Source organism: Barbus barbus, assembly GCF_936440315.1.
Source record: "Barbus barbus genome assembly, chromosome: 14".
NCBI classification, from domain to species: Eukaryota; Metazoa; Chordata; class Actinopteri; order Cypriniformes; family Cyprinidae; genus Barbus; species Barbus barbus.
In genome coordinates, this window is record NC_136742.1 from 22,605,034 (window position 1) to 22,615,639 (window position 10,606).

Sequence of the window (10,606 nt, forward strand, 5' to 3'; positions counted from 1 at the left end):
TCGGATCTCAGAAGATTAATTTCTTAGATCTTTTTCCCTTTCTACCTGGGAAGCTTATGTGAAGCTAATACTGCCTTATGCAGTTCTTCCAGTTTAATTTAAGAGTCTAGACTGTTAGCTTCTTCCTTTGAAAGCTTGGTTAAATTTAAATGGTCAAAAAAAAAAAAAAAATTCAACTGGTCTACATTGGGTCAGGTTTCTGAAGTGTATAATTTTTCAAAAAATTCCTTGAATGTTTTATTGGTGTCTGTGGGATGTGAGGTGAGACCACTTTTAGAGGTTTTGATTGCCTTAATGTTGAAACGTTGCTCATGTTTTTTCAAAATAAGCGCAAGGAGTCTTTGCTACCATCTATGTAATATTTATGTTTTATAATATGCATTAAATATTCTGTTCTCTGTCGAAGCAGACCTTTCAACATTCAATTTATTTTGTGTTTCTTTAGAAAATGTATAACCCAATTCCCTCTCTAATTCCCAACACTTATTCTCTAATGCTGATAATTGTTCAAGATAGTTCTTTTTAAGTCTACCAGAGGAGTTATTCCTTAAAAACGCTTTGATAGATGCCCAGAACATGTCTTGATTAGATTGGATTATTGGATTAAATTAATAAATTCAATCAGATCTACTCTCAGTTGAGAAAGAAAGTCTTCATTTTGCAGTAAAAAAAGTATTAAACCTCCATCTGTTTTATGTTTTCATATATTTTAAAATGTATTTCATTCCTGTGATGCAAAGCTTAATTTTCAGCATTATTCCTCATCTTAAGTGTCACATGATTCTCCAGAAATCATTCTAATATACTGACACAGTGCACAAGAAACATTTCCTATTATCAATGTTGAAAACAGTTGTACTGCTTAATATTTTGAAGAAAAAATATATATATACTTTTTTCAGGATTCTTTGATGAATAGAAAATTCAATAGAACAGCATACTTGAAATAAATAATTTGTAAAATAATGTTTTTACCGTAACTTTTGGATCAATTTAATGGATTCTTGCTGAATAAAAGTATTAATTTCTATAAACAATTATGCAATGAGACATCAGAACACACTGTATTAAAATACAACCTTTAATATAAACAAGAGTTTCTAGAATAAGCAAACTTTGGGGATAAAGGCAACACAAAATGTTTAATTATAATTCCAATGTATAGTAAAGTAACCCACACAGAGTTCGAACAAATGATATAAGGCACATTTAGCTCTTTATGTCCTAATGTGGTTTCCCATTTTGCATTGTTTCTCTGGTCCTTGTTTTACTGTGTGTATTTAGCATTTTTCACAGAACAAATACAAACAGTACTGACTGCAGCAGACTTGACTACGGCCCAACGTAACCAACCTAATTAACTTAAAAAAATGACACTCCGTATATTTAGGTACAATTACTTTATGCAAAAAGGCAGATTTCCATGGTCTGTCTGACTATCTCTATCTGTAAAACAGACTGAATGTAGAACATTATAGTGCACTGGCCCACAATGGCTTTATTGTTTTGGTCAGGGACGAATGTTGAATATTTTAGAAATTATTTAATTACATATCAAAGTACAATTGTACATCAATGTAAGCATGAATTAGGTTGGGCCCCAATCTCAATGCAAGATACCATCAAGGCTTTTTCCCAGAGGTGATATTTTAAACACTTTGGTTACTCAACAAACTTTTTGTCCCATCACGGAGGGTGTTTTCAAAGACAGGTGGTTAAAATTTGTGCGTGTAAAAACATGCAAGACATTGATCATTTTGAGATGCCTAATCCAGACCTCATGTACTCATACACCACATAGCTGATGCTCACAGCTGGGATCACTTTCATGAAGTTGGGCAGGATCCCACGATAAAGCCCGAAAAAGCCCTCTTTCTGCAAGATCTTCTTCACTAACTTGGACATGGACACCTGCTCCGATCCCTCCAATGATGCTGGGGAGAATAAAAGGAAAATGTCAGGCAAATCACAGTGCAAAATTGACATATCCTGTGCATATTCTGGTTTGATTATTTACCCTGGGCCTGCATGCGTGTGCGGACCAGAGCGAGAGGGTAACTAGCCAACTGGCCACATGTGCTAGAAATGGTCCCACAGCCGAGAAGAACCAGCACCCCTGGGTTAGCAGTGTCTTTAGCATACCGAGACAACCAGGCGTTCTTCAGGGACTGTATAGAGAGAAAGAGTCAAAATAACATTTATTCATGTTTCGCTTAAAATAAAAGTATGTCATCTTATAAATAGATAGCATAGACAAATCAGTTCCATATTGCAGAAGTAGTATTTTAAAATAGTCCTTTCAAGGTAATAGCAAGCTAGTTTTAGCATCACTACTTCAACTAGTTTCTTGTTCTTGTTTTAATGATCAGCAAGAGACCAATGTTATTTTAGTAATTTTTTTATATATTATATATCTTTTAATTTTATATTTTCAGATTTCATTTTAATTTAAGTAATTTTGTATAAGAATTTATGATCGGCACTCACGAGAATGGTCTTCTTTTTTCGTTTTATATAACACTTCAGTGATGAGTGTTAAATAAAACGAAAAATGAAGACCATTCTCCGTATATTTAGGTACAATTACTTTATGCAAAAAGGCAGATCTCCATGGTCTGTCTGACTATCTATCTATCTATCTGTAAAACAGACTGAATGTAGAACATTATAGTGCACTGGCCCACAATGGCTTTATTGTTTTGGTCAGGGACGAATGTTGAATATTTTAGAAATTATTTAATTACATATCAGAGTACAATTGTACATCAATGTAAGCATGAATTAGGTTGGGCCCCAATCTCAATGCAAGATACCATCAAGGCTTTTTCCCAGAGGTGATATTTTAAACACTTTGGTTACTCAACAAACTTTTTGTCCCATCACGGAGGGTGTTTTCAAAGACAGGTGGTTAAAATTTGTGCGTGTAAAAACATGCAAGACATTGATGGACTCAGAAGACTGTTCTCGTGAGTGCGGATCATAATTTCTTATACTAAGTAACTTAACAGATTGACGCACCAAAATAAAAAGATCAAGTAACGGAAGAGCGCGGTGAATTTGAGTAATTATTTTCACTTCAATTTACATTTTTAGCAGTCATTTTAGTACTTCAACCTAAACATGTTTTATTTCAGTTAGTAGCCAAAGCAACATTTCTATTTTTCATGTAAACCTAAGTGTTATTTTTAGTTTTTCATCTAATATTTATATTTTATTTAACTTCAGCTTTATTTCATTTAATGAAAACTATTTTTCCGTTTTAGTTAACAGACAACAGCTGTCAATAAGGGAAACAACTGTTGGGATTACCTATTTTTTTAATACCCAAATAGGTCACAAAAAAATTTCATTTTTTTTTTTTCCCAAAAACTTGAAACATACCCAGAGGTGCAACACCTAGTCTGAAAATATGAACTTGATATGAAATTCAGAAACTGGGTATGCAGTCTAACAATATAAACTTGAAGAATTTCACAGTGTTCCAGAGTTTGTACTCACCTCATACACTGCTAAATCTATTCCAGCATACGGAATAATTCCCAGGATATTGGGTACATAGCCTTTATAAAAGGCCTTGACTCCCTCCTTCTTCATAATCTTCTTGGCACAGTCAAACATCCCAGAATACTGGCCAGTCTTCCTCAGAGTAAGTCTGGTCTTCATTACCTAAAATTAAAAAAAAAACTTTTTTTTCTTTCTTTCTTTCTTTAAGGAACATCTATGGAATATTCCATCTCCATGGATCTCATTTCTCACCTCCATGGGGTAGATAGCTGTTTGAGCGGTCGCACCGGCCAGAGAGCCAGCCATGAACCGCTCATGTGACTGGATTTTCTCACCCTCTTTGGTCAGCAGCTTCTTATACTGTTAAAGCACAACCCAAAACACATTATGCAAGACTGATTTAACAGAAGATTTAACAATCTTTTCATTAGGTAAAGGAAATGCGATCTTCTCCATTGCAATCATCCTCTGTCATCCACACCAGATTACCAGTCCAGGGTTTTGTGAATGGCTGCTGTTAAAATAGCTCTCATTGACATGCTGCTTGTGTAAGACACTTAAGTAATGTCACATGAGCATTTGGTCTGTGTAATCACAGCAGTGTCGTTATTCAGTAATACAGTTCCATAATCTACAAAGTAATATTGAGGAACTGACATCTCACCCAACGTGATCAGTTGTTTTGCTTGTTTTTTCTTTACCAGGAAAAATAATAGCTCAAAGATAAAAAGCAAGATTGTGGCAAAAAAAAAATACAAAAGTGGAAGTGGTTTTCAATGTTTGTGGATTTCTTGGTAACGTGGTTTTCTCAGTGTCACATTAGTCATATTGGACTAGATATGTAAGATCAAAGTTGGAAATAATCTTTCTCTGTTTTCTCACCTGCTCATATGCCATGAATTTGATTGCAGTTTCTGGGGCGATTTTTATGACGTTGACTCCGTTACCCCGCCACAGAGAGGCCACGCCCCCTTCTTTAATCATCTGCTTGAATCCTTCCACCAGACTGATTTTGTTGGATTTTGAGGAATGAACCTATAAAAGTATAGATTTGCTGTCATTATTCCATTCAAGTGGATATTAGGTAATTACATTAAATACTGTAAATATTTATCAGCCAATTCAAATTTTAATTGGTCAAATTATTGAAGCAATCCGTTTTAACTATTTCAGCCAACTCATTTTCTTCATCAGTATTTTGTCTTGTTTTCCAATAAAACATTTTTTAAAACAAGATACATTTTCATTAACTACATAAAAATTATTTTACTTCATGCAATTATATTCTCAAGTAAATGTATCTTGTTTCAAGGATGAGTACATAAACATTTTTGAAGTATAAATTTGAATTTGGGTTTAACTGCACCTGCATGAAGACTTTCATTCTGTCCAAGGGGGCTGTGCCCGTTCGAGAGATCGCCCCTGCCACGGCCCCAGAAACAAGCTGCCTCCACCAGATGCCTGTGGTCTTCTCCTCCTCAGTGAACTCATCTGGAATAGCTAGACTGTCACCTATATCCAACACCTAGCACACAACAGAGGTAAAGTTAGTTACTAACCAACTATTCTAATCTACAAATTAATGTACTAAACCACACTGATCCAAATTTAAATGTCAAATATATTTCATATTTTTATGGCTTAACCCAGTTTTTGAACTCTGAGAAAAAAGGTTCTTTGTCTTAGTGTTGGATTGAAATATGAAAATGATATCCTGTGCACCATTTTGTGACTGTCCATATAATATGCAAAGAATATGATAATAGGCAAATATCAGGGATGAACTATAACAGTATCTTTGTGAAAGCTGCAGTAGTAAGTAGAACGAACACGGGTCTCATTGCTGGTTCAACTGTGACCTTTAACCTTTCACACTGCACAGCTACTGACTCCCTGAAGATTTATCATTCACAAGGGACAATTAATTACAACCTTGCTCCTGGTGTAATCTAAAGTCATTAATGCCATCATCTTATGTAACATATCAGGACTGCATCACAGACTTGTACAGGTGACATTAATTTTTTACTAAGGATAGGACACTCAAAAATGAATATTCTGACATAATTTACTTACCCTTATTTCATTACAAACCTGTATGACTTTTTTTTTGCACAAAAGAAGATATTTTGGGGAATGTTGGTTACCAAACAGTTTTGGTTCCCATTGATTCCACTGTATTTTTAGTCCAAAAAATGGAAGGGAACCGAAACTGTTTGGTTACCAACATTCTTTAGAATATATTATTTTATGTTCCACAGAAAAAAGAAAGTCATACAATTTTGGAACAACACAAGGGTGAGTAAATGAACTATCAATTTACGTACAGACTTTTTCTTAACTATGCCATTGTTAATATGAAATGTAGCTGTTTAGAAATGAAAATACCTCAATTTCTACCATCAAACAATTTCATATTTTCACTTTATATATAACATTGGGGCTATAACTCAGTGGGCCAAAAGTGGTTTGGCCTCTATGAAATAATTCGGATCAGAGGACCTACCATATCAACATCCATCACATATACTGCCTCTTCATCCTCAAAATCAATGATGAGCCATTCTCTCTTGTGCTCCTGCAGCAAAGCCATGCTGATACTTTGCTGCCAGTCCTTCTGACACCAGCCGTGGACGCTGACAACTGCAATGAAGACCTATTGCTTCACCTACTCTCTTCACAATATTACAGTCCCGATTCATTTCTTCATCTCTGCCCAACCTCACTGCGCTTCCATCAGTGCAGCAGTCAGATGACAAGCGCATCTAGGGCTAATCCCAGTACAGGACAGTCTTAAATTAGCTTCGCTGCAATTGGCTGAGAAGACTAGAGCTAAACATGCACTGCTCAAAAATCTGAAAATCACCCAGTGACTGGGTGATTTTTGGCCTAAGCTTATTTTAAGTCTGAAATAGGAAAAAAAAATTTAGATAAAAGAAATGGACAAACAAAAACATTGTATTATTTTAATTCTAAATAGGAAAAATAGGGCTTTGGTTTATGTTAGAGCCTAGAGGTAATCAGTAGTATTTATAATTAATTTTATTTAAAACAATGCAAGTCTATAGACTATAGTATGTCCTTATTCATATAGCTACATAAATGTGTGCGTGCAAGAGATGCTAAGTTGGCTTGCACATTGTGTGACTTTCATTAACTTTTGACACTTAATCAGTTAAGAGACGCCTGGTCTCAACACTTTTCCCATGATTCTCCAATCCTTCCCACTGACAGAGGTATATAAATGGCTGGCCAAGCTGATTACAGGGCTACTGAACTGTGTGCCTGACTAGACAACTCAATGGGCGTCTGAGTGGGCCGACGACATGTGACCATTTGACTACACTCTATCTAGTGATCTTCGTAACTGATACCTGATTCAAATCAGATGGTAATGTATGCAATATTTGATATAATGTTTGTGTGGAACTTACAGTTGAGTGTTTCCAGAAGCGTATGATTTCCTGAAGGTTATCTGCTGGGTTGAAGAGGAAATGCTCTCTCCATTCATTCCAATCCACAGACATAGTTCCATCCGCATCAATACTGGAGGACAAAGGGTCAAAGAAGGATCAGAGAAGACGTGAATCTGGATTATAATGTCCTATGTGACCCTGGACCACAAAAACAGTCAAAAGTAGCACGGGTATATTTGTAGCAATAGCCAACAATACACTGTATGGGTCAAAATGATCGATTTTTCTTTTATGCCAAAAATCATTTGGATGTTAAGTAAAGATCATGTTCCATGAAGATATTTTGTAAATTTCCTACCGTAAATACAGTGCCCTCCAAAAGTATTGGAACAGTAAAGACAAAATTGCTCTGTTAGCTGTGGAGTCAAGGCATTTATTATTGGGTGATAATAAATGCCTTGACTCACATCAATGAGTGGGATGAACTCTAAAAGTGCTGTTCTTTTTATTTGGTAAAACATATATGTGTTGAAACGGCTAATAATAAAATGTGACATTCTGTAGTTTTGTCTCATATTCATCTTTTAATCATATTTGCAAATGTCTTGACTCCACAGCCAACAGAGCAATTTTGTCTTTACTGTTCCAATACTTTTGGAGGGCACTGTATATCAAAACATTAGTAATATGCTTTGCTAAGAACTTCATTTGGACAACTTTAAAGGCGATTTTCTCAATATATATATATATAGATATTTTGCTCCCTCAGATTCCAGATTTTCAAATAGTTGCATCTCAGGCAAATATTGTCCTATCCTAACAAACCATACATCAATGGAAAGCTTCTTTATTCAACTTTTAGATGACATATAAATCTCAAATGGACCCTTATGACTGGTTTTGTGGTCCAGGGTCACCTATGTGATAAAGTTATCCTAGAGTCTAATGAGTATATCATATATAATCATTTCCTTCATGATAACTATAGAAATCCCAAGAAACCCTGCCGTCTGCAATACTTTATCAGTGGATTTATTAGATTAAGCATGAGTATTTCACAAGCAAAGACTATACACAATCATACTGTGCCCTTTACTAATCACTGACAACACAGATGTGTTGAAGAGTTATACATAAATGTTCTATTCCATTTAGAAGTTAAAGCTGTCACTTTATTATTACATTAAAGCAAGTGAAATTTGTATGAGACGTGTAATATTTTGCAAAGTGAGTGTAATCTTTATTATCCAGTGAGTTACAGGCTGCTTTGCTATAAATTAAATAAACTCAATAAACCTTTCATTCAATTGTTCATTCATTTCATTCTTGGTGCAGGCAGGCCTTTGGAGTACCTGTTGAGGATCTTCTCTGCATCTCGATCCGTCAATTTTAAGCCTATGTCTTTAAGTGACTGCTGGATTTCTTTGGCATCTATGCGACCTGCATATGCAATTAATGTTGTTAATTAATGTTTATTTTATGATCAACAAAAGCAGAAGGTGCAATGACAAGTGTTTCAGTTTCTAAATTAGCATGATTAGTGGATGTAAGATTTTACATTACTGGATGTAAATTTATTTATATAGCAATTTTCATTTAAAATGGATTAGTCCTGAGAGAAGTAGTGCAAAAAAAACATATAGTATACTTTAATCTTACCATCCTGATTTTTGTCCAGACTCTTGAAGGTCAGTTTGAGTTTTTTCTCATGTTCTTTCAGATACTTTGAAAACTCCTCAAAGTCCAGCCCTTCATCCTTATCGGTGTCTCCAGAGGCAACAATTTTCTTTAAGAGAGAAACATAACACAGTCCATGAAGTTCCTGGAAAATGTGCATCACTGAGTACTAGAACCTAAAAATAATATAAACATTAATATTTTTGCACATCAAACAGATTGTCTGGAAACAATGACTTATCAACCTTTAACTGGATTAAAAGAAAAACGCTTAGCCCTCGTTTTCATATTCAAACAGACAAACCCAGCTCAGTTTGTTCTGACATCAATGTAAACTTTAAAAACAGTGCTACCCAGTGTTATCATTTAGATGCAATTATAGACTACTTCACACTTCAGTAAAATGCAGAAATTCAGGTTTGAACACAAATCAAATGAGCAATTTGATGAGCAAATTTGTCCCCAAAATCAATACGGACAAAACAAGAAAAACATTATAATGTATCTATGTGACCTGATGAGTTTGCTGGCACACTCATTGTCTTTGAACTTTGATACAGTGAGTCTCATTTGCTTAGGCGAGGTGGGGTTATATCAGCTGTCTCATGAGTAAGGAACGTCAAAGGATAATGGAATGTAGGTTTAATATGAGCATGAGCAGTACAGGAGTGTCTTATACCCACCCATCTGCATCAAATGCACTTCCTTGCAAAAGACAGGAAATGGTATTACCTGTATATGATTGGAAACCCCTATCTGAAAGGACAGCTGAGATGTTGGGGGACTGTTGAGGCAAATAAGCTATTGTCTGTTATTTCATATAGTCAAAGTTTGGTGACTATTTCTATGTGCAATTAAAAGCATGACTATATTTTCTCCTAATTAAATAGCATCAAATATTACAAGAGGAGGAAGAAGAGGAGGTTGTGGGCTGGCACTAAATGCATCATTTCCCATCATATCTTTGAAGTACTACTTCTGGTATTTACTATTAATGGTTTAGCTTAGAAGCATGTATTATTATCTGCAACATTGCATCAAACAAGATGGTGGATTTTTCTTAGTAGTAAATTTCCCTTGCATGCGAACAATATAGGAACCCAAAAGCCTGTCAACGTGGTTTACTGGTTTAAGCGGTTTCTATTGCACCCAAACCCCAGATATACAAAAACAAAAGAGAGTCAAGAACAGAAATGCAGTGAGCCAGTGAACTGGAATTACCTGCGCTTCTCCTTTCCCCATAGAGAAGCCCAAAGCAGCCAGGCCCGTCTTGAGCTCAGAAACATCCACTTTCCCATCTTTGTTAACATCCAACTTCTCAAACAGCTCCGCGAAAGTTTTCGTGTTGTCCTCCTCCAAACAATGCGATTCGGTGAACACGAATTTCCTTATAAGCTGATGCATGATGAAGTGCTATGTATACCGTATTTATATTTCTACCGCACGGGATCCAAAGATTGCAGAAGAAGAACAGCAGATGTTGCTTGGCAATGGAGAAAACAGACCCTCCCTTAACGTCTTGCCTCACTGTGTTAGACTGCAGTAATCATACTTTTATTGCCACTATCGCTTGAAACGCAACCCTGTATCAGGTTTAATGTGTAGAGGTTCAGTCTGGGCTGAGCTGAGAAGGAGTGACTAACATTACTCGGGTATTTGCCCGAGGTGCCTCCTCGTTTTAGACGGACACACCCAAATGTACACAAGCTCAAGCAGTGTTTTTTCTGTTTGACTCATTGGCAGGAATTACTTAACATAGGTTGCATTTAGTAATTAATGCTCAACTTCCCATTTTTCATTGCACTGTGGACTATAATGCATCATATGTATTTAGTATTTAGATAGATAGATAGATAGATAGATAGATAGATAGATAGATAGATAGATAGATAGATAGATAGATAGATAGATAGATAGCATCCTTATTCCACAATTCTCTAAAATCCACTAATAACATGTTTTATTATTATTGTTATATAATTATTATATTAGTTTGTTTGCATAGCTTC

At 35.5% G+C, this 10,606-nt stretch overlaps 1 protein-coding gene across 1 annotated transcript; it reads right to left on the reverse strand.

Moving 5' to 3' along the window:
- Nucleotides 1-973: 973 nt before the first annotated feature.
- On the reverse strand, nucleotides 974-10,285 carry LOC306880277 (mitochondrial adenyl nucleotide antiporter SLC25A24-like). Its single transcript, XM_079433719.1, has 10 exons — nucleotides 9,819-10,285; nucleotides 8,580-8,706; nucleotides 8,273-8,360; nucleotides 6,939-7,050; nucleotides 4,871-5,029; nucleotides 4,387-4,539; nucleotides 3,757-3,864; nucleotides 3,499-3,666; nucleotides 2,018-2,168; nucleotides 974-1,934 (listed from the first exon to the last, which is right to left on the reverse strand). The coding sequence occupies exons 1-10, from the start codon at nucleotides 9,999-10,001 to the stop codon at nucleotides 1,753-1,755; spliced, it is 1,431 nt and encodes a 476-aa protein (XP_079289845.1). The 5' UTR covers nucleotides 10,002-10,285; the 3' UTR covers nucleotides 974-1,752.
- Between the last annotated feature and the right edge of the window lie 321 nt (nucleotides 10,286-10,606).